At 31.6% G+C, this 26,168-nt stretch overlaps 1 protein-coding gene across 1 annotated transcript; it reads left to right on the top strand.

The window, feature by feature from the left end:
- Window positions 1-25,591, top strand: LOC130450095 (ovarian-specific serine/threonine-protein kinase Lok-like). Its single transcript, XM_056788292.1, has 10 exons — window positions 1-193; window positions 2,006-2,263; window positions 4,326-4,469; window positions 8,632-8,889; window positions 11,703-11,830; window positions 11,881-12,006; window positions 13,540-13,743; window positions 14,625-14,857; window positions 14,913-15,090; window positions 17,270-25,591. Exons 1-10 carry the CDS (start codon window positions 109-111, stop codon window positions 17,408-17,410), a joined length of 1,755 nt encoding a protein of 584 aa, XP_056644270.1. The 5' UTR covers window positions 1-108; the 3' UTR covers window positions 17,411-25,591.
- The last annotated feature ends 577 nt before the right edge of the window (window positions 25,592-26,168 follow it).

Below are 26,168 nucleotides of genomic sequence, written 5' to 3' on the forward strand. Positions count from 1 at the left end.
AAAAGAATTAGCCAATCAACAGAAAGTATTGTTGAAAATAAAGAAAAAATCGTTCTTTAAGATTGAAAACGAATTTTTGTTTATACTTTAATCCCAAATTGCAAAATCATGGAGAATATATCACCAGTTAATAGTTCAGTGCCAGAAAAGTGGGCTAGACTCATTTCTTGTCTTCCAACAATGGAATCAGTTGGTAAGATAAAACATTTGGTTATTTATTAAAAAAAATAGTCTGTTTACTTTTTACTAGCCAATCCTCCTCCATTTCTTAAGTTAATTAATATTTATGAATTGAACAAGCATCAATTATGTCATAATAAACCATGTAAAAATGAAAAATTTGACCACCTTTTAAGGTCTCATGTTTTATTTTTTCTTGTGTTATCAATTAGGTACAGTTGTGTCTGCAACAAATGTACCTACATTGTATGTAGAGATCTACAAGAAACTTTACTGTTTACTCTTCAAAAGTTGGAGCTTAAAATATATACTTTTATTGTAAAGGGAATCATACTGAAAATTAAGACACTAGTCTTTAAAATTGCTTTATAAATAATATTTTATTTTCAAATAACACAACATAGCAACAATCTAATGATGATTGAGGTAATCAAGAATTGATTGATGTCAGCTACCTTGACATAAATGTTTCTGAAACATTAGAAATGGACCTCTAGGGCAGATATTCTCAATGAAATGTAGGGTTTCTGTAGAATAGTCATCAGGGTTCCACCAATTATTATAAAATTTCCTCCAGTGGTGCTGACCATTCTGACTTATAAAGCCTTTGCATAGATCAACAAAGTTTATCCACATTATAACACACATTTAAATCAGTATCTCTGAATGAGTTTTGGGTTAGGAGTGAATACCCTGAAATAGCAAATAAGGCTATCTTAACGCTGCTCTAATTCCTCACAATGTACCATTGTGGAACAAGCTCTTCAGCCTATGTTTACACAAAAAACATTCAGGATTGGATGATACCTCAGATATATGCATACAATTCCTGGCATAACACCAAACTATGTAACAATTATTCATTGTTCATAACATATCATTGTTCAGATTAAAACTCTAAGTTTAATAGGGTAATGCTAGTGATAATGTAACAGACAATGAAATAGACAAATCTGCAGTAAGTGTCTACTAAAAAATTACTTATAGTCAATATACTGACTCAAAATTACTTGCTTCATAAAGGTCTAAGTTTTTTTAATAATTCCTCAGTTTTTTGCTTTACTGATGTCCTCTAATAAGGATTTGTAATTAATTTTTGCTGCTAGATCTGCTTCGATTGAAAGTATTACTACTTATCAGATAGTCGGTTCTACTTCATATTGTTTCTTAAGTAGTTTTTAATCATTTAAAACTTAGAAAAACTTCTTTCTGTAGAAGCTGTACTTACAAGCATAGTCAACATCCATTTCATTTGTAATTATGTATTGAATGATCTGACTGGTGTCTTTAATGTAGTTTGGTAGATTATGCACTAAAAGTTGTAACTCTTTGTGGAGCTCATAAGATTTTATGACTTTGCTTTCTTCATCTTGAAGTACCAGACCTAAATTATTACAATGCTTCAAAAGCTCGATATTTGGCAAAGATTTCAAATTATTTTTGTCGTATAAGAATCCAAAATTGTTGTAATATTCAGTGAGTACAGTAAAACTTGTTTTAATGTTTTGTATGGATACAAAACTAAACAGTATTGCCAGTCTGTAATGAGTATGGCCCATATTTTTAGTTTTTATTTAATTTGAAAATTAAAGAATATTTAGTTTGATAGTATTGCATTTAAAATGGCCTTGTGAGGCTTCTTTAAGAGCGAGGCCGTAGGTGAGTGCTTACTTCGCCCACGCCTAGCTACGCTACTGAATGTTGGAACTCATTTTAGGCAAAATTGGGACCAAATATCAGTTATATTTGAATATGATTTATCTTTAAGACACTTTGTATCAGAACTTCCCTTTTGACACATTCTTTGATTAATATATTGTTTCAGCTATCAACAAAGATGTATTCATGATAGGACGATCACCAAAATGTGACATAGTAATGACTGAAAGTAATTTTGGTAGAGACAATGTTATTAGTAGTATAAGTAAAGAACATTTGATTATTTCAAAGAAAGGTACATTGGCCTATTTACAAGATATAAGTAAAAATGGTACATTCATCAATGGAATAAGAATTGAGAAACGGAAACTTGTATGTTTAAAAGATGGAGATAAAATTTCTTTGGGCCAAAAACCAACAAATAGTAAGTAATTTATAAATGTAAATTAAATTTTAATTATAAAGGATTCTCATTTCTAATATAAATTCATAAAAAAGATACCATGCTTACCCTTGTTCAGTTTTTCTGCAGACAAGGATTTTGGATAATATCCTATGCGTGTATTTTAGAGTAAATTAGATCTCGGTAAAGATGATATACATATAATTTAGTTCACAAGTTGAAAATTGTGAGAATAGAGATTAAACTCAAAAAAATATGTACAATAGATCATTCCACCTGGAATAATATCTAGAAAACTGTATTGAAACCATTTTCAGTTCAAAAATAATTGCAAAAGCTATAAACAAATAGATATGAATAAAATGTTTTTAGATTTTTATGAATTTTTTAAAAATTATTGGAAATTGTTGATTGCTATTTCAGTGGACTGTATTTAATAACGTGTTTAAAAATATTATTGTTAGGTAATTTTTATATTTAATTATTTGAGTACAATGCAATAAGATTAGGTAGTCCGAATTTGAGTTTATATGACAAATTTGTTTTTAGTGTTCACATTATACAATAACTTTCTTCAATCTTTAAAATAAATTTTTTAGTATTATCTTATGTCATGTACTTCAAAGGCTACATCTTCATCTAGAAATTGATACATGGGTGAACATTAAATTAAAGGAGAGAGTTTCGGAAGGTGAAACTGTTCTATATCTTCTTTTAAAAAAATCTTTGCTTCATCTTCTTTTCTAAAACTCCTTATTCTTTGTACAGTGCCAAAGTATTGAGTTATTAGTTTTCACTATCGTTTTATTCACTTTTATCCTTTGCTACTTCATTCATTTGTTGTATTGTTTTTCTCTTTCCTCCTCCTTCTTTGGTTTAGCCAAGTTTTTCTATACAATCCTTTATGGTGTTGTTTAACCTATTTTTTATCCTATGTCCATGCTTGCATTCCTTGCTATTTTTCTTGGTTGTTTCATATCTGCTGTTATTATTTTACTTTGTGTCTTTTTCTTCATTGATCTCTTAATCTCCTTAACTCTAGTTTTTTGGATTTGTATGCCTCTTTGTTATCTTCACTTTTATTTTTAATATAATTCCCCTATATTACTTTTCTCTGCTTAACTATATTTCTTATTTGTTTCATCCACCTTTATATCATCCTTCTCTCGCAAATTTCCTCAGCATCATAATACATTATTTCTTTGAATAACTTCCACATTTCTTCTAGCTTTTATCTAATTCACTGAATTTATCTTATTTCCAACTAAAGTATTGAAATTCTCTCATATCCCCCATTTTATTCATTTTTTCTCCCATTATCTTCAGTTCTATTTTCACTAATATGCTCACTGCATATGCAATTATACTTTTTGCATCTCTTCCTTTTGCTATTAATGTATACTTATCCTGCAGCTTTTATTCTATATAATGCAAAATTCTTTCATTTGTCTCTCTTGTTATTAAAATTGCTTATTTGTTGACATTTTTTTTAGAATATTCACAAACACTAAATTTTTTTTGTTTGGAGATTGCTGGATTGAAAGTAATGTTTTTTTTTTGATGGCTTCAAATATCCAAATCTATCTTATTATCTATATTATTTCTCTTATCACAACCAAAGATTATTTGAAAGACTAAACTAAAGTCTCTTCACATAAATTTGGTGATTGGTACTTTGTTGTTGTTCTGAACCGTCACAGTGTAGTGACATCCCCTATATATAAATAGCGTCTGTAAAATTTGAAAATGTTATAATACACTAAACATTTGGAAAATAAAAATGTTGAAAGTTTGATTTGAAATTAATATTTGTTCAACAAATTGTCAAATATGTGTAATATATCAAAACTTTTTTTAGATGTTAAAAAGCTGATTATTTCTAAATATTGTTTGAGTGTAAAATATAAAATAAGAATTATTTTATTCAAATAGTAATTTCAATTCAACTTCTATGTTAGTTATTTTGGAGACATACCTATTGGCAAAAGTTTTTATTAAATTATGGTAGTTTCGTGTTTTGGATATTATAATTTCATATATTTTATTATTATTGTTGTTTGATTGTGTATGAATATATTTTCAGTATATACTTTCCAATATTTAATAGTAGAAGACCTACCAGATACATTAACACCAATATCTACATTAGAAAACACACCAGTGTATAATGAAGTCCTACCAGTATGGGGTCGTCTACTTTCTTGTTTGTTATATTTAGGTTCTTATGGTAAGTAAAAATAAATGTAGTTGTACATGTGTACCTAGTAGTAGTGATATTAAACGTTCAAAATATACATTTATATGAGGCAGGATTACTTGATTTGTATAGCACATTACCTGACTAAAAATATAAGTCTTATCTTTATGTTTGAAATAATTTGACTATAGTTACGTTTATTTACAGAAAAAAATGTCAATAAAATCACGAAACCGCATTTTATGAAGGGGAGACAGTTTATAGGTGGTACATTCTCTTAAAAATTAATTGTTGACCAACAATTATTTTTGACTGTGTATTGCATCCTCTTGCTTTAGCTGACTGCTTCATATCTTTGAGATATATTTAAAATAGGTTACTGCTTTTATCTCGATCTGTCTTCTTTTATATTTCTGTTAGGTTTAATAAAAGTTCACAAAGCTTTCGAGCAGAGGCAGCAAAATGATCTATTTCCATAAATGTTCAATAGGCTTAAGATTATGACTTTTGTTAGCTAACGTAGAGATGCAATTTCTGTTTCCTGGATATAATTTTGTACTAGTCTAGTCAAATCGGCGTTCTCTCCAATTTAATGTTCTTTTGCAAACTGAGACGTTTTTTCATTGGCATGTCCAGGTTTTATTTGGTTTTTACAGTTTCCCAAAATTGTCCCGGTGGTCTGGAGAAGGTATATTGTGTCTGTTTGATCAAGGTGACAATTGAACTTATTTCACAAATGCTATGTCAGTAATACATTCCTTGACTGGAAGATATCTATTATTACAAATGAAACTGACCGACGGAAATAATGAAATTAATTTTTGTAAACTCAACAGCTGAAAACAGTGAAAATATATCATGAAGAAATATCTCAAATTTATTGAGGACAGTTTAAAAAATTTATAATTTCAATTTTACATATTTAAATAATTTGTGGCACAATAAAGGAAATGGAGGAATTTAGATGAGGAACATGCAACTTTTTGTATCTAATAATTTCAATAATAAATCTTTATATATATCACTATTATTATTTCCTTCGTCTTATGTTCTATTCATTGTAATCTATTATAGATTATTATTATTGTTTATTATAGTTTAAATAATAAATAAATCTGCTATTTAATGCTGTAAAATTAAGCTGTGTTTAATATGGTTTAGGATCATAATAAAAACACGTTGTTTAGCGTTTTCGACGCCGCATATCTCATTTATCGAAGTTCCAGCGATCTGAAATGAATACTTTCGTTTTTACCAATAATTGAATTGATTAAATTTTCTTGTAATTAACTTTAAAATAAAATTATTCAATATCTCAGAATCCATTTAGCGACACTCCAGTTGTCGGAAATTAATAGTTTATACCAATAATTGAATTGGTTGACTTGCGGTTCGGCCTTTTCAACTGGTTTCCTTCTTGAATATAAAAACATCGCATTTCAAAGAGAAATATATTTTTCCCTTTTATCGGCTATTTAAAAAAACCTAACCTAAAGCTAAAGTAAACCCAATCTGAAGCTAAAATAAACCTAACCTTAACGAAGATAGAGTAAACCTAACGTAATCGAAGCTAAAGTGAACCTAACCTAATCGTTAAAATAAACGTAACCTAACTAGGAAATTTTCTTGGAATTCATTTTAATATAAAAGAAACAAAATTTTTTATTATCATAGTGTTTCATTTAAATCCTGTTAGTATTTTTATGAAACACTTTGATCATAAATAAAAGTAGAAGGTATTGAAAAACGCCGACTCTAGAGTTATTTTTGTAACGGCGGTCTGCGGAAACTGCGGTTTTCCAGTATGAATGGTTGGCGGTCCTGCTAATTACATCTTTAAGTGCTGTCTTTACTTTACTTCATGTATTCCAGTTCGCTATTAATTTGAGTTTATTTTGTCAGTAATTAAAACTCTACAAAACCATAAATTGTGTCGGTCTGAGTTTGATTAGGTTAGAACATGAAAATTACATAAAAAGGACCAGATATATCTTTTGGTGATAAATCTGTCTGCACTTCTTGAGCACATCCACATGGAAATTCTTCTGGAACATTTTCTGTATTTGTACATGGAGTTTCAGTCTCTTCTAGTAAAACCTGAAGATATTCTTCTATAAAAAGATAATATTTAATTAAATTTTTCCCAATTAGAGCTGAGACTACGGACAGAAAAGAAGTAAGCTTCATCAAGCATCTTCCCAGTAACCTTTCACAAAGTTGGATTAATTATTGTATGAAGATTTTTATTCTACGAACTACGAATGTGACATTCTCTACGATAATTACATTTTTTCCCCTTCCGTATCTTTTTTGCTTTGCATTAAATCAATATCTCAATCAGGGTTTAATATATTCTCCAGATGTATCGGTTTCCCTGAAATAAAAGCAGAGACTGGACTGCTGCATCTAGCTGAAATATACTTTTCCTAGGCTGCTGTAAAGCACTTAACAGTTTACTAATGATTTGCACGTACCTGGAATAATTTACTTGGAGTATACTCACTTGTATATCTCACTTTTTCTTCTTTTAAATCTACTTTTTTTATAGCATCTACCCATCGGTTTCTACGTTCCTTGGACTGCTGGTTATGTTTGAACGACGTAATAGTCGGAATTCGAAAAAAACTGACAGCATAATAGGCATAATAAATAACTTTTTGATTCCAACAAGATTGGCAAATTGAACCAAAGTTAGATATGTGTGTCGTCCATCAACCATATTTGTTTTCAAGTGACAGTTATTTGAAAAGGTCTATGAAGTGCTTGAAGTATTTCCTGCTTAGATTACGCTTACTTAAATTTCGATTAGGTTAGGTTCACTTTGGCTTCGATTAGGTTAGGTTCACTTTGGCTTCGATTACGTTAGGTTCACTTTAGCTTCGATTAGGTTAGGTTCACTTTAGCTTTGATTAGGTTAGGTTAAACAAAAGTTAGATATATGTGTCGTCGATCAACTATATTTGTTTTCAAGTTACAGTTATTGGAAAAGGCCTATGAAGGGCTTGCATTATTTCCAGGTTAGGTTACGTTAAACTTCGATTAGGTTAGGTTTACGTTAGCTTTGATTAGGATAGGTTCACCTTAGCTTCGATTAGGTTAGGTTCACTTTAGCTTCGATTAGGTTAGGTTAGGTTGAACAAAAGTTATATATGTGTGTCGTCGATCAACCATATCTGTTTTCAAGTTACAGTTATTAGAAAAGGCCTATGAAGGGCTTGCATTATTTCCAGGTTAGGTTACGTTAAACTTCGATTAGGTTAGGTTTACGTTAGCTTTGATTAGGATAGGTTCACCTTAGCTTCGATTAGGTTAGGTTCACTTTAGCTTCGATTAGGTTAGGTTAGGTTGAACAAAAGATATATGTGTGTCGTCGATCAACCATATTTGTTTTAAAGTTACAGTTATTAGAAAAGGCCTATGAAGGGCTTGCATTATTTCCAGGTTAGGTTACGTTAAACTTCGATTAGGTTAGGTTTACGTTAGCTTTGATTAGGATAGGTTCACCCTAGCTTCGATTAGGTTAGGTTCACTTTAGCTTCGATTAGGTTAGGTTAGGTTGAACAAAAGTTATATATGTGTGTCGTCGATCAACCATATTTGTTTTCAAGTTACAGTTATTAGAAAAGGCCTATGAAGGGCTTGCATTATTTCCAGGTTAGGTTACGTTAAACTTCGATTAGGTTAGGTTCACTTTAGCTTCGATTAGGTTAGGTTTATTTCAGCATTAGGTTAGGTTTATTTTAGCTTTAGGCTATGTTTACTTTAGCTTCAGGTTAGGTTTATTTAAATAGCCGATAACTCGGTAAAAAGATATTTTTCTATGAAATGCGATATTTTTATAAAGAGAAACCAGTTCAAAATTATATGTTTAAACGGGAACTATTAATTTCCTACATCTGGGATGTCGATAAATGGATTCTGGGATCTTGAAAACGTTAAATTGGCGTCTTATGTATTATGATCATAAACCTGCCATATAAGGAAGTATTTCCAACGAAATATACAGACATTAACTTGAATTAGTAGTGATAATATTCATAGTGAACACACTATTTCTAACCACTAATACTCTCAATTAGAGTTTGTAGAAACGCGCGTCACACGATGTAATTGTGTGTGTTGCTTTGATGAAATAAACAGTTTGTTTAATATAGACATTAACCTAGCTAATAGTGTGATTTGATTTTTTCAGATATTCATAAAGACATATTTAAAGTTGGTAGATCTCAACATTGTGATGTATGTATAAACCAAACGGATCTGTGTAAACAATATAAAGACTTATTTAGCAAAGAACATTTTGTCATTTGTAGAGATCCAGATAATAAAATTGTTTATATAAAAGACATTAGTAGGAGTGGTACTTATTTAAATGGTCGTTTGATTGGCAAAAACAAAATGAACATCTTACAGCATGACGACAAAATATCCGTAGGAGGGAAATTAGAAAGTAAGTTGTGTAATATAGATATATTTAATTTGATATTTTAATACTAATACAAAATTATAATAAATATTTATAGATTTTTTTGTAATCAATAAAAAAGTATATTTTTTGTTTTGAAAATAGTCCATTAACTATTTATACAGGCTGAGTCATGAGGAACTTTACATACTTCTGCCATATGTAGGAAAAATACTATGTGGCTACTAAAAAATTACTCTTCTTAATTTACAGTGTGATTTGGGAAAAGGACCATAAATTTTAAGTGGGGAGCATGCTTCAGTTACTTCAAGAAATCGATTTTTTAAAGGTTTTTTTGGTAAGGAAAGAAATATCAGATTGCAACGAAACTTTCAGTGTTTATTGTCATATATTTCAACAGTCTTCTCAATTTTTTTCAATTAGGTACATATCATATTATGCCTGGTACAAGCATTTCGGCGCTTCGAGCGCGCATTTGTCGTGCGGCGGGAAAGATGCAGGTCGCTATTTCCATCTGAAACAAAGAGCTCAAAAAATCTAATTTTCAATAATATAACTTTTAATTAAACTAAGATAATTCAACAAAAAGGGAAAAATTCAACAATTTTTCGGTAATTCAAAAAAAATTCACTCTAGATTGTTCAATTATGTCAAAACTTCTTGAAAAACTACTGATTGAGAAAATAGAACCGATTCTAAAACCACCAATTTGGATTTAGAGAGCAACATGCCCCCCATCGAGTCACAAAAAAGTGTTCTAATCTTTTGAAGTTATAGAATACTGTTCGGCAGCCTTTTTACATATCGATCAGGCATTCGAAAAGGTCTGGCACAATGGACTACTATACAAAATCCCGCACAACCTTTTCCAAATCCTAAAATTCTGCAGAACAGACTCTTTCAAGTCAAAACCCGAGATTATATTACCACTCTACATCCAATTATGTCAGGAGATTCACAAGGAAGTGCACTTGACCCGATCCTCTATCTTATGTACATGGAAGATATTCCCACAGACAACGTAACTATTGCAAATGTAACTGCTGCGTTAGCATCTCACCAGGACCCAACTATGGCCTCTCATATATTGCAGACAAACTTGGACGTCATTTCGTTGTGACTAAAAACTTGGAGAATATGTTACCTACACTCAAAGGAGAGGAACTTGTTCAACAGTAACATTAAACGGGCATCTTATGCAACAGAAAGAGAGTGCAAAATACCTTGGAATTCATCTGGACCGACGACTAACCTGGAGCACACACGTAATAACCAAGAGAAAGCCATTGGGTCTAAAACTCAGCAAACTGTACTGGTTAATAGGTCGAAAATCCCAACTAACAATCGACAACAAGCTGCTAATAAACAAAGTCACACTAAAACCCATCTGGAGTTATGGTATTTAACTATGGGGCACTGCATCCAACTCTAGCAATTCTAGAAAGATTTCAATCAAAATTACTCAGAATTATTGTAAATGTCCAACAGCGTTATCGCTTTTGACCTTCCAAATTAAGTCAGTTGAAGAAGAAATATCTCTCATCTCAACACATTGGCTCAACCTCTAATGAAACCTCCCACCCAGCGAGGGCTTAGAAGGCATTTTCCGTGTGATATGCCTGACAGATTTTAGTGTCATAGTGATGTGTTGTGTGGTTCGACGCTTGCTTACTATTTCTTCTGTGATTCCGAACATATTTCGAATTTGCTTCCGAAATTTTAGCGACACATTCTTGGATAGTTTAGGAAGATATTCATAAAAATTTCGTTTCAATCGGATATTTCTTTTCTTCCCAACAAAACCTGGAAAAAATCGTATACATAAATAAGAAAAACCTAGTACTTCCGATTTCCGAGTGAGTTTTTCTCAATAAATTTGGGAAGTAAAAATGAATGAGTTATCACGAAAAATATGTTTTATGCTTTTAAAAAATTTCTTCACAGGAAACTATAAATAAGTGTGAAAGTTGTCATAAATTATTTACCGTTAAACTTTGACTGCGAACAACTTGTAACCGAGTTGACTTGGCGAAAAATTATTTCAGGCTTTTTTTTGTAGGCCGTTCAATTTCATCCAAAAATATCTATTTCTTTTTATTACATAATAATTTGTTGAAATACATTAATATTCAAAAAAAATTCCATGTAATTTAAACGGAAAATCAAAAATAACAATGCGGCACCTCTAAACATTGATATTAAGATCTTAAATTTTACCGGATTTTTTTTTTCGTCATCTTGGACGACAATTTCGTAGTAGCTACAAAATTTTTTGGGGGGAAAGAACATCAAACGCGAGCTTTTTCAGCTAATGGTAAGAGCTATTCCAAATCATGTCTTCCTTCTCCAAGTCATTCAAAGCAGACCTACTTGTGTTGTAAACTAAGATCACATTTCTTCTTCTCCAATATTTTCAATTCAAAACTTTCGAATTTAAAGCGCCATATGTCCTTGTTTTTTAAATCCAGAGTCAGGAACCATCCATTGACTGAACTTTGAGAGTATTTATTGTGGAAGGTCTTCTGGCTATAATCTCTTCAATATTCTCTTTTCTAGTGACTGGTTGAATAGTTTATTTATTAATTCATTCTTATGGTCATTGGATCGAATTTTGTATCTTGCGGAATAGTTCTTTATCGTTTTGTCATCTTGAACGATTTTTTCGTAGTAGCTAAAAAATTTTTTTTGGCCCACCCTACTAATGATATCCTCCTTGAGGGACTATATATGGTATAAGCTCCTCATGACTCACCGTGTATGGATCAAAACAGAGTTGAATGGACATTTTAGTAAATACGGTCTCTGTATTTGATCATAAAACATAATTTTTGTTTCAGTTTTTATTTATAAATGCATGTATGATCGTGATACCAACTTTTTACCACCTGAGCTAAAAGAATTTTATGAACCCTCAAATGTATTGGGAAAAGGTGGAGCTGGAGAAGTAAGATTGGCTTATGAAAAAGTAATATTATAATCATTTAATAATATGTAATCTTACTAGAAATATTTCAGATTACTTGTAAAATGGTTGCCATAAAGAAAATTACAAAAGCTCGAAGTACTCCGTCACAAATATGCCAATTGAATCACCCAAGCAAAATTCGCACTGAAATCAGTATTCTTAGAGCATTGGATTATGTAAGTCCAAATATTTACTATAGTTACATATACCTGTTTTTTTATAAAACATAGCTAAATAAAATACTTTATTTCTGTCATGTAAGTGCAACAATAATTATGAACCCTATTGAACTTTTTAATACCTTAGGCCTCTTTAGAATTTTAAAGTATCGATTTAAATTTTTTCAATCTAAATTGTCCCCCTAGGACTCCAATAATATGCCCCAAAAAATTGTGGCCTTTAAGTACTCGGTTGGTTTTAAACATCGCAGATTAAGGGTATTGCAAAATGTTTCATCATTTTCTACTACTCAAAACTTCAAACGTTTTTATCTCAATATTGCATATTTTAGATTGGCTGGACTTATAACTCAGGCAATTTTCAATTGAATAAATCTTGATTACATCATCTTTGAAATGATATGTACTATAAAATCACGTTTCTGTTATCTCAATTTATTCTGTAGTATTTCTGAAAAGAAATCCTCAAAAAGCCTATTTTTCCGCCCTCTACAGTGGTCCACCGCCTTTAAGTTTAAGGTCCCATAACAAACTGGGGATATGACTAATAAAATAATAATAATAATAATAATAATAATCGTGGGAAAAGTCAAATTATAGGGTAAAGGAGGATAACTAATCTAGCCTCGGTACTCTACTATCTATTTTCATCTAGTACTCTTTGTTCTCTATTCTTCTGTACCTTAATTGAGATTGCCCCAAACACTAAGTTACAAGGCAGGTTCATTCCAATACAGAACAGGACCTGTCTAACTTGAAAACATCTCCAGCTGTATCTTTAATGAAAGAAACGTCTTCACAACTTCTCTAGAAATTGGGGATACTATCGTTATCCATGTATTGATCCATCATTAGGAGGGTCAATTTTACTGAAACCAAGGTCTCTAGTGGCTTTTGTGAAACAGTCGTTGCGGCTCCGTACTAGATCAATGCTCTAACGGTCTGTAATGAATCCACGTCTCCATTGTCTCTAATGGAACCACGTGCCCATTATCAATAAAGGATCCACACCCCCTCCCCTCATTGTCTCTAATGGATCCAGTTTTGTACAAAATTCCTCAAAATATTTTCGAGGTATGTAATGGATCCCCATGCTCATTGCCTGTAATACCTTCTGCTTGTCCTGGAAACCTCGTTACTGTTGCTGTTTCTTGAAAGGTCGTGATCATTGCCTTAGAAGAACTTTACGTGCATATGTGGCAACTATTTCCCTATATCTATTGATGTCTTTAGTCTCAAGTTATCGTCGGGTACCCTTGCATCTTATTAACAACAATCCCAAAATTATTTGGTAGTTTATACTTGAAATTAGAAGTAAATGGAAGTTTCTTGCATCCACATCTACAATATAGTAAAATCTTATTTACCAAACAATATAGTACAATCTAATTTACCAAATAGATTAGATCCTTATTGAAAAATGCCAAAAAAGTGTCAAACATTTAAAACATATTTGTATGAAAAACACCTATATGGCTTCTTGTGCTAAAGTTTCATTTTAAAAATATAAAATTTAATTTTATATTTCAGCCTTTTATCATTAGTATGAAAAATATTGTGGAGACTCCAGTGGACGTATTTATAGTATTAGATTATATGAAGGGGGGAGAACTGACGAATAGGATTTTATCAAATACACCCATGACAGAATCTAATATAAGGTTTCTATTTTATCAAATGGTTTTAGCGGTAGATTATCTTCATGCCAAGGGTATCACTCATAGAGATCTGAAAGTAAGTTTATTTTAAAAAAATAATTTTCTGTCAATTCCGTTATATTAGTTGCGATTCATGATTTTTATTGGTTTAGGAAAGATTTTTGGGAACCATAGACCCCCTATATTTTTAGATGGTTCATGACAATGTTATTTGTTCTAGATCATCTATATTAACATGGTTCACGACAATGTTCTGACCAAATTAGCACCATCTAGGAGTGTAAAACTCACAAATATGTCACAACACTGGACAATGTAAAAATTGTACAATGAATATGAATCAACAACTAGAACTTCTGTATACGGACCAGAACCAAAAACACCAATTTACTTCAGCGGAATTGTTGTCTTGTTATTTATTTGTGGTTCCAGATCCATCTAAGGTTCGCAAATAACGAATTTGTAATTTTGAAATCTTCAATAAGGACCAAAACCATAATCACCAATGTACTACAAACTTTTGCGTAATTGTTGCCAACATGATTTCTATTTAGGGTTTCAAATTCATCTACGGTGTTGAAAAGGGCAAATTTGAATTTTGGAGAATAAGCTCCACTCCTTTGTTATCCCAGACTTCTAAATTCAAAACTGAGGCGACGACCTTAAATTTTTATTTATACTCTTTATATACATGCATTTTTGAATGAAATATTTAATATTTTTTATGAATATATTTAACTTTTCAACTGGAAATTAGAGGATTATTTCACAACCAACTATTTACAATATTTCTGGGAAATTTTGAAAGTGATACTTAAACTCTAACCTACTTGCAAATAGTCATTCATTCAATAGTGTCATTCAAAAAGCAGATTGATAACTCAAAAGATATTGGAACTATTATTTACCAAACATTTGAACCTGTTAAGCATATTTTTTCTATTGCTGTATTTTTAGCCAGAAAATGTGCTACTTTATTCAGAAGATGTAGAAACATTAGTGAAAGTGTCCGATTTTGGTTTGAGTAAAGTTACTGATGATAACACGATGATGAGGACAGTATGTGGAACATTAAGTTATATAGCTCCAGAAATATTAGACAGACGTATACGGCAATATAACAGACAAGTTGACATATGGAGTTTGGGAGTCATACTATTTTATATGATTGGAAAAAGGTTACCGTTTAAGTATGTTTTCATACCGAATATTTTGTGTCATATTAAAGATACAATTTCTCTACAGATCACCTGATCGATGTTTAATGGAAAAATGTATCATTACTGGATCTTACAAGATGGAAGGTGATGATTGGAACCAAATCGGACCAAGTGCCAAAGACCTTGTTGGGAAAATGCTTACTGTTAAACCGGAAAAACGAATCACTGTTAGTGATATATTGAAACATCCATGGCTTTCAAATGTAAGTATTGAACATTACATTAGAATACAATGATACTGAACATTTTTTTATTTAGATGATTGTTAAACATCCTCTCAATATTCTAACTTAACCTATTTTTTTATTACGCTATACACTTAGTCCAGTGTTTTACCAAATTTTTCAGACTGTCCAAAAAAATCTTCCTAATGTTCTGCAAAATAGGCGTTTGTCTCCACCAACACCTTTTCATTTATCTGAAATCGCTTTTTACCATCCTATTTTTTTTTTAATTTGGAAACAAAGTAATCTGAGGGAGCTAAATTAGGAAAATATTACCGTTGAGACAATAAATCGTAGCTTTCTTCTTCTTTTAACATGGATGACCATATTAGCAGGCAAGTCTTCCCCGGAAAACATCTTTTATGTGGTCTACTGTCTTGTTCCAGTATTTGCCTATGTCTCACCCACCTTATTATGCCATGTATTCCATTATGTTGTCAACATCTTCATTCCGTATTCTGTTGTGTATAGTTCTTGGTATTTTCGTTTCAACTGTTCTCATCATCTGTATGCAGTTGGACTCAGAATTTCTACTCATACTGTTTGTAAGCGCCTAGCTGAATCTGATCAGAGACCAAGAATCCCTGCGTCAAAACTATTAGTGGGGGGTCAGTTATGTCTTGAGAATTTATTTAACCTCTCGTACTTGGTAGTTATTAACAAATACAGTCCGAAACGTCCAAAGGCACAACAGTCAGCTGAGAAGAGTATGGCTTCAGTAGTTTGGGATGCTCGTCAATATTTTTCATCGAATATCTCCAAAAGGGAGAGACAATCAATAGCGAATACTACATAGATTTGTTGGATAGTCTGAATGCAAAAGTCAAGAAAAATGGCCTCATATGTCGAATAAAAAACCACTGTTACACCAAGACACTGTACCGATTCACAATATAACGATGGTTAAATTGAACGAATTACACTTCGAATTGCTTTCTCAACCACCTTATAGTCCAGATCTGGCTCCCAGTGACTACTGGCTATTTGCTGATCTCAAAAAAATCATCGCCGGTAAGAAATTCAGCTTATATGAAGAAGCAATTGCCGAAACCGAAGCCTATTTAGATGCAAAAGAGAAATCTTTCTACAAGTACAGCATCGAGAAGTTAGAGAAGCGTTGGAATTATTGCATTGCTCTTGATTGAGATTACATTGATGAGTAAAATCGATTTTTGGAAAAATAATGTGATTTTCTTAGTCACACGACTTATTGAGTGATTGTTAGTTATCTGTTAATAAACTATCATTATCAATAACTACCAAGTAGAGTGGTTAAATAAATTCCTTTCCTAAACACAACTGACCCTCCACAAATAATTTGGTTTTTTGGAGTTACATTGGAAATATTTTTAATTTGGTCTTCGATAAACTCCTATGTGTCTATCTCAGTTCTAGAGATAGAGCTCTCTATGATGCTCTGGGGTTAAAGCTAGTCTTCAAGCTGGGATTCTTGGTCTCTGTGTATCAGTAGAAATTATGAGTACAACTGCTTTCTGTTACAAATCGTTATATTAGAGACTCTTAACAAATGAGCTTGAACTTGTGTAGTTTTACCATGTCTACCTTGATTAGGTCTGTGTGCTTACATACCTCCTTATAAAGTTCGATTATACGGGAAACGGATGCATGCGATACACCAAGTCTTTAAACTTCTTCAAAAGCTAGGTAGAACGAGTTGATAGATAAGAGGGACTAGCGATGGTAGAGATAATTATAAATAGTGCAGCAGTAATTAACACTGGAAACGAAAACACGCTTTCTTTCTCTCTCTTTCTCTCAGTAGGGTTAATGTGATAACTATTTTACGTTGATCCTTTTCGTCAAGATATATGCGCTTATTACATATAATCAGTGTTAATTTTGTCCTTAGATCACTGTCCATTCTGCCCAGTTATACAAACAGGCTAGGTCTCATTTCATACATTTTTGTTTGAGTCAAATAGTTATATTCTTTATGAATGGACTATAACCTCAAAAGCACATATGAGACTTGTTGTTTTAAATATTAGAAAATCTTTTGCATAAGGTACCTAAAGGGCCTGATAAATGTTGTGTGATTATTTTCCAAGAAAAATAGTCATTTTATTTTTTGCACATAATGTGTTATAACTGGATACAACGTTGCAAATTTTAAAATTATATCATTACATTATTACAGGATTTGAAGATGCAATTTCGAGTTAATGAAATATACCAACAACATCTGGAGTCAACTGAAAAAATCATTTTAGAATATGACTCGGAACCTCAATTAAAACGATTCAGATCTTCGTCTGATGAATCAAGTTCTTCCCAGTAATTAATATGTATTTTTTTATACATACATATTTGTTTATATATTTTTTATAAAATGTGCATTTTGAAAATGGATCAACTTTGTGCCATTATTTTTTTGTGATATTTATTTGTTAATTCAGACAATTTAATTCGTTGAATGAATCTAAATTGAGCAACACTGATTTGATTTCTTCTTTATTTACAAGTTGGTCCGGAATGTAGTTGGGTAGTCCGCGCATATGAAGGCACTATTGGTATTAACTTTTATATTTATAATTATGACGTCATAGGCGGGTACCGTGCCAGTGACGCATATCGTAGGGGTTTACCGCCAGAATTATATATATTAATTTTAAAAATAACGGTGTATATAAGGGAGATCCAACTCTTTGAAGAGATGAATTGAGTAATTCATTATTTCAAATATCTATTTTCCAAGAATGAGTAGAAAACATTAGGATAATAAATTTCATGTCACCAGTATAGGATAGTAATGGTATTGCAGGAATATAACAATGACAATAAAATACATATAAGTTGCATGAAATTATTATAAGTACACATTTTTCTGTAAAAAGCCTAAGGATAATTTTTAATTTCTTTAACCTTCCGTTAGCCGCGCCGCGCGTCTGAGAGACTAGTATTTCATTTTCTCAAATAAATAAAGGTCATTAAAGTTTTGTCTTAATAAGAATAGAAAAAATATCAATTTTAAATAAATATATTTTCCATGTAAGTCATAAAAAATAGTTATGAAATTAAAATAACAAACTGAAAAAACAGCGAAATCACTATTTAGCTAATTAACTAATTACATTTATTTAGCACAAATGTCGCAAATTTTGTTTGCTTGTTCCAAATAAATAAACTTATTACACTCTACGCATTTGTATCAAGTCATGCGATTTTTTTCCTTTCAAAAATGTAGCATCGCTTCCTTGAATTTCCTGAATTCTCTGGTTTAGGATTTGTCATTGTAGCCTTTAAGCCACTTTTACTAGTACCCGCAGTATTGTATCTTCTCTAACCATTTCGATGGTCCGTTTTAGCAAATTTTTAGGCCAGTTATCTCCGATGCCATTCCGCCCAGAACCAAAAATTGGTGCGCACAGTCTTTTCACTGTCGAGCTAGCACTATTATCAACTTGGTAAGGGCCTCCCACGTATATTTCCAAGTTGTAAGTATAATAAGCTCTTGCATCCACTACAAATAGATCTTCATGCCATACTTAGACGGATGGATGGTATATATTGACGAAATGGATATTTACCTCAGAATGCCGATAACTTTTTATCAATTGTAAAATATTCGCCAACGCAATAGTTTTTCTGACAATTTACAATAAAAAACTCAAATATTTCCCTGACTGTTTTTCAATGACCCTCCTCTCGTTTCTGGTGTCTTTGTCGTCAAAAAGTACACTTTGGAAGAGAAAGTGGAATCTTTTGCGTGACATAGTCGTTTGGAAAAGTTCTATACCAGAATCGTCAGTGGGCTAAAGATTTTCAGTATAAAGTCTGCTATTTCTATGAAATCCCCATAAAAGCCCTATAAAAGCTTTCATTTCCTCCAAATTTGTATTTTTGCTATCTTTTTTCACCTAAAAGATCCTCTTTTGCTTCAAATATACTTATTAGTGTGTTAGACAATAAAATTAGCATCTCATCAGTGAAAAACAAACTCTTAACATGTCAAAGCGGACTGTGGAAGCTGTGCCTTTAACGTCAGGTAAATGACTAACTGTTATGTGAACTTGTCCTTACATTCTGAGCACCTCCATTTAGTTGTTCCATCTCTTCTTTTTCATCGCCACTCGAACCTTCCTGTTCCGTGTCCGTATTTTCTTGTTGTTCCTATACATAGTCTTCTTCGCTTTCACTGCTATCGTTTGCCTCCGACCATTCTTGAACAGATTCCAATGCAGAATTTCAGCATTTTTTTCATAAAGAGCATTATACTTCTTTTTGTCAATCTGTGAATATAAATATTATATAAAACTCACCTTTGTGCAAACACAAATTTAAATCAATTTACAATAAAACAAATATAATAAAAAAATGAACAGTTTTGAAACAGAAGCGCTCACGTGGCCTATAAAAGGCTCAGTTTTCAAATTATAGATCGTAACTTTTCAACGTGTGTACATGAACTGTTACCAATTGTTCTGATATTCTTCAGTCTAAATGTGGAATGTACAGAGTGGGAGAAGTCGCTGTTGAATTGTTTTCAACCAGTACCAGAAAAAGAAGGTTCTCTGGCGTCTTGTAGACGCCGGCGAGTAACGGAAGGTTAAGTAACTAACAATGTTTTACTCTATAATCCCACTATGTATTCATAAGGTGTGGGGTGGATTGTGAAATTAATTATTTCATTATATAAAAAAAAAACGTTTGATAAATATTTAAAAAAAGAAACTTCTCAATTAACCCGTTCCAAGCGTTGTATCTCCCTTATTAGTTGAGTTTTATAAAAAAAGTGTACATAAAGTAAGGGAAAGTGGGGAACAGTGAGACCCTTTTTCAACATATTGTAATTTTTCCACATGTAAACATACCCACAGTGTTAAGTGAAGTTTCCATAATAAACTTAATTAAAAAATATAAATCTCTGTTAAGTGTCCCGGTGTTACCCAGTACTGAGGTACATTGGTAGATGGGTATCAATGAGATTCTGAAATAATATAATAAACATTTTCATCAAATACTATTTACAGATAAATAATACGACCACTGTCTTTCAGTTGTACCTAAGACATTAAATGATGGCAACACACTTTAGATATTTTTCAAAAAATCTGATGCTAAATCTGGAACATTTGGCATAAAATAATTGTTTTCAAATTTTAAACTTTTACTTAGGTAGCTTACTTCTATATCATCATTGTCCTATTCATTTTGAATTATCTTTCCTACATAATAGACCTTTTGATTCTTCTTGGTTTCAAACATTACTAAAATATGATCCTCTTTAGATTCACTTGATAATTCTTCAAGTTCTTATAACTTATCCAATTTTTCTAACTCGTCTGAAGAGTCTACATATTGTTGTTCAGCGTCATCTTCTTCAGTTTGTCATTTGCAATAACACTCTTGCCTTTCTTTCCTTTTCTGTTGTCCATTGTCAGAAGAAGCTTCAGTGAAACCACATAAATCCTGTGGAGATACATTGTGGGATCTTCTGTTGATTGGTTAGTTCTGGATAAAGATGCGCAAGGAACATCTGTTGGGATAGTTTTGCTTTTCAGGTGTAGGAAGTTACAGAACTAGATATGTGATCAGTTTCAGTAAAAATCTGGTCATCAATAGGATACATTCGTTTTTTTACATGCAGCTGTAATATCTTCTAGTGTCATTGTCTTTGGATATGTCTCTCTAAAACACAACATGCAACCTCATATATTGACAGCACGAGCATCCAAAAATACAAAGCAGCATTGCAAGCTGGTGCGAAGAGACCAAACACACCTACATCAAGGGGTTGTAGATTTGCAGCTAAATAGGGTTGTATTATCAAAATAGTGAAACAGACTGTTGAACTGTGAGAATGCTTTATGAAATGTTTCATTGCATCTACAAACAGCTCATTAGTCATCCACCCCGACGGGTTTGCTAAAGTCCAATTACCTACTGGAACTCCTATTATCATGTGTTCCTTGAAGTGAACTCTTGGGTAATGAATTTTCAGCAGCATTAATGAAGCATGAGCATCTTTTTCGCAACTAGTAGCTACATTAACTTGTATTCTATTCTATTCTAGTACCATCTGAAAAACATTCACTGCGCGAGTCTTTGCAAAAAAATGTATTTGTATTAGTTTCATAGAAAAAAATGGCACTAGCCATGCTCCCCCCTTTAGAGTTATCAAAGAAATACTGGGATGCAGGAGTGCAAGTTCATATGGTAATTTGCAACAATCAATTATAGGTAGTCCATAAAATATATTTGAAAAATTTATAATGTATGATGCAAGTTTTGCTTAATTATTACTGAAACCTTTATTGACGAATTATTTGGTTTCATTCTAATTATTTCATTTGAAGCTTTTTCACATATCTAGCTAGCTACATTTCAAAAAATATGTACAGCCAAAAATAACTGAACTACTTCTGTCATTACCGCCTTAAAAAATGTACAAATCCCTCATAGTTTTTGGTTTTGTAAGTTCATCTGACTACCACCAAACCTAAAAAGTAATCTGACCAATTAACATTCACAACTCGTGCATAAATAGTGTGTTGCAAATCTGATACAATTTGTCAATCCCTAATCAGTAATAAATAAAAAAAAATGAATAAGTAAACAGAAAGTTAACCTCTCTTAAACAGTATAAATGAAAAACAAAAACAACTCACCTATGTAGTAGCTGTAAACACACTGGAGAAGAAGGTTATAGAACCACATTCTACCACTAGATAGCACAACTTCTCAACAATTCAAATACAACTTTTAACAGACTTATCTCACCACTTTCCCTTACCTGTATTTTCGTACGCTCTACATAATTCTGAACCACCTTGTATATATGCAAAGTGCCTTTAAATTTAACGAATTATTTGTATGACAAAACTGGAATATTTTTGTTTAGTTTTTGATATTGTTTTGTAACATGTTTTTTTTTGTATAGTTATAAGTACAAACAATGCTTATAGTCTAAATCAGCCATACCCTATGGGTTCTAATTTAAAGTAATAATCTTAATTTTAGAAACTCATTCATTGTTACCAAAATGGTTTGGAATCATTTAATGTTCGTGTAGTTTTGTATATGAGTACTTTGACTTTTTACATACCAATCAGTCAGTTTTAGTGTAACCTATAGTGAACAATCTTGAATGTATTTCTTACAAGTTATGTTGATTAGTTTTTTAATGTGATCAGTCAGTTTTTTTTTCCTACCTACTTGTTTTTAATATGATCACTTTCTAATATTTATTACATTTTGTTTGTTGTATGTACATTGTATTTTTATTTATACATTTCTTGTTAAACCTCTATATACAATGTAGGATACAGCTGGTTTTGTATTTCAGTTTAGTTTCCTTCATAGTCTTCTAATTTCTATAATCTGTATAATTTTTTGTTTATTTAGTATAAAGAATTTGGATCTACATTTTAATATTAGTGTAAAAAGTGATTTAAACATTTTTTGTCAGTTTCTGTATCTCCCGTTTCACTTGTTTCCAGTGGAACACACTCCCTAGCAAAATTAGCGCATAATTGAGATTTTTTAATCTTAAATAATGAGTGAAAATCAAATCTATAACTATCGAAGTCAATTATAATGGCACTCATTTCATCTTATGCTATATCAATTACATATGAAATTGGCTAGGCATAAATCAAATCTCATTTCGGATTTGAGTTGAATTTAATTGCATCCCAAAGAGTAAGTTCATGCCTATTAACTCTCCATGTTATAGCTTGAATTTAGATCTCACAAGGTTGTTTTGCAACATTCATGCAATATCCAATCTATCACTGTTGAGCATGAAGAGAAAATTTTCTTTTACAATGTACCCATGAGCATTAAGATGATATCGTTCACCAAGTTGATATAGTTCTCCAGACACTTACCTTGATTCAATCAATATTCTGTCATCGATCAAAGCCAAATAAGAAAAATCTGGATTCATTTGCGAACATTACCATCGACCACTAGTGGTCTTTCCAGTCCAAATAATCGGTAACAAACTCTAAATGTGCTAAAGTTTATAGGAGTCCAGTAGCAAGCACCTTGGATCTCAAATTGAACTACTTATTGTGGCGATAACATAAAATCTTGTCAAAGGGAAGTAGACATAACAAACTTTATTATTTGCACTTCAAATTGCAAAAATTGGTACTTATTTGCAACAGCTACACGCCCACATCCCTGGAAAGATTTTGTCTGGTCCCTTGAAACTTTCTCAATTCTCTACAAATCGTTTATTATGCTACATGGAATACTGAACACATTGTTTACACTATCACTGCGCTAACACTAATGTAGTAACTGCAGCTCACTATTCGGCAATAAGATTATCTTTGACAAACATTAGAGTTCTCTTTGAAGATTTAATTGAGTTACAGAGCGAAGGACAAAATAATAAACAATTTTACCATAAATACATATTTGGAACAACAGCAAAAAGTATTCATGAGATGTTATTCATTCTATAAAAAATTCCTTTATTTTTTGTAGAAATATTGGGCGGCAACAAAATTAAATCAATAAAAAAACCTATTTTTCTGTTATAAAAGTTTTAGTCAAATAATATATTATGCGTTAATTTTGATGGGACTGTATTTTTGGTTGAATATTTCTTGATTCCTTTAGTTTTATTTGAAATGAATCTCAAGAAACGGGTAAAAAATCGACGATTATATATTTTTTGCTAATTAGAACGGTTGTTATTATAAATGACCATCCATATGATATGACCGATTTTCACTATACGTTTTTGAAAATCGTTGATGTTTAGTGAATGATAGTATTCGAATGAAATACCAAAATGTATTTATATGTTTTTTACTTTTATATTTGTTTTGTTTAAGTATACTACATTTCTGAAAATTATGGTGTTACCTTTTTTACATTGTGTGTACATATATGACAGAATCTGTAATGACAGGAATGCTCAAACTGGGCTTTGTGCAACACTGTTAACTTGTTTATTCAAACTCAACCACGAATTATTAGTATTTAATAATGCGACGATACACTAAAATTAGCTGGACACTGTCAGAACGACTTGGGCGGGCCTTATTGTGCCCAAAGTTCTAGTTAACAAATTCAAATCCATTTTTGTGTTTACTTACCATATAACTGTAAAGTAACTTTTTGCGTATTATTAAATTGCAAAACTACTTAACCAATTTATAGTAAAGTAGAATATTTTTTTGCATTTTAATAATACCAAAAAGTAAGTAATCATTATCATATTCTAATACAAAAATTTGGTTTGAGTTTGGTATGGCACAATTGAAAATGTCGCCAATTAGCCCATGTCCAACTTGCTTACAATGACCATGCTCCAGCTATTTTTAAAGTATCTCAAAAATGTGTTACCATGGTATAAAACTATCTATTTCTGGGGAAATATTTGTTTCTATAGTTACTCAGATTATAACTTTAAATTCCCTGACAGGAGGCTCTTCCTCAGTAAGTAGTATTCGGCCTCTGTTAAGTATATAAATAACTAGTACAATTAATATTAAATTGGACGCCACCAGCTTTTTAACGAACGCAGTTCAAAACTAATAAAAATGGCGGAAATGCTGGAAACACCTTATTAATGAAATTTAAAATAATCAAACAAACCAAAACTATGTCCGGACACAATTAAATCCAAATTAATATTTATTTCTAAGAACAATAAAAAAAGTTTCAGCAACAAATAAATTTATTTAAAAAATAATAAGTTCGCATTAACTGCGTATCCAAAAGAGCACAACGAACAAAAGCAGTTATGAATAAAAAACAAACTCAAATTTCTATATATTAAAGATAAGGATAGGACTTATCTATGGAAAGCCGGAATGGTTGCAGCCCTAAACTGGATTCCCAGCTGTTGAAGTGAGTTGAATTTCTAGTTTGGTGGTTCGATCCTTTGTGGTTGAAACTCCCAACCTGGAAGCCGTAGAACAGCGAATATAGAGAATAAAATCACCATAAATTTACTTTGATTTAAAGTTTATATAGACAGAGGAAGAATTCAAATACATTCCGAGGTTTTATTGAATTTTTCGAATGAAATGAGAGGTCAATAACAAATTAATTTCTTCAAAAACTCGAAAAAATAAATCAGAAGTGCCACAATACGTGAACAAAGGAATATTCAAAATGTTTGAAAAAAAAAAACTAATATGCCGAATGGCATGTTTACAAGATGGAGAGATACACTCAATTAATGTGTCAAAATTCTAGTCTTGCAACTTATTCAAAATCAAAAGTATATAGGCACACTATTTTTTTGCTCTGTACAGATGAGATACCAAAAACAAATGAGGATTTTATTAAATATGAGGAATTTATTCAAATTCGAAAGAAAGAAATTTATCAATGTGAGGTAGTTAGCAAACATACTATGGTACACATTATATAAGAAGACAATAATTTAGAACATTGAAAAAAATATTTTTATTTGTTCTTAAAATATATTGGAATCTTAGCTTTGACTTTTTTATATACATTTGTTGAATATTTAATAAACAATTAAAGTTTAGTATATGATTCATTTTCTCCTTAGACAAGGTAACCCAATTTTAAGGAAAGTAAGGAGTTTTTTGAAAAATATATTGTTATATATTGAAATACATAGATACATTGCTTGAGAATTTATTTCTTAAAAATAACACTGTCCAAATGTAAACCAAACTTTAGATTTTACATAACCACACAGGAAAAAGTCATACATAGGTATTAAATCGGAATTGCGTGAAGGCCAAGTTATGTCACCTCTCCTGGATATCAGTTTGCCATGAAAAAATTTACGAACTCGTGGCAGAGATTATTGGACGTGTGTGAAGTTGCTCCGCCCTGTTGAACCATGTTCTTTGGTTGTAACCATTAAAGTTGGTAATTCAGACTCGAAGACAGACTCTTTTAAGTAAAAATTTAAGGCCACATCACAACTTCATCTGTCAGGCTTTCCACAGACAAGTGCACTTGGCCTGGACCCCTATCGTTATGTACACAGTGATACTCCCACACACAACAACGCAACTACCGCAATACATGAAGATGGCACTGCTAGGCTATTGACTGTCACATATTGCAAACCAATTTGGATGTTATTTCCT

Source organism: Diorhabda sublineata, chromosome 11 (assembly GCF_026230105.1).
Source record: "Diorhabda sublineata isolate icDioSubl1.1 chromosome 11, icDioSubl1.1, whole genome shotgun sequence".
NCBI classification, from domain to species: Eukaryota; Metazoa; Arthropoda; class Insecta; order Coleoptera; family Chrysomelidae; genus Diorhabda; species Diorhabda sublineata.

Bases quoted from the DNA above. Each gene is read 5' to 3' on its own strand.
- LOC130450095 (XM_056788292.1), top strand. From the start codon at position 109: ATGGAGAATATATCACCAGTTAATAGTTCAGTGCCAGAAAAGTGGGCT. The intron at 2,264-4,325 runs GTAAGTAATTTA...ATATATTTTCAG, and splicing joins GGGCCAAAAACCAACAAATA to TATATACTTTCCAATATTTA. The intron at 12,007-13,539 runs GTAAGTCCAAAT...TTTATATTTCAG, and splicing joins TTCTTAGAGCATTGGATTAT to CCTTTTATCATTAGTATGAA.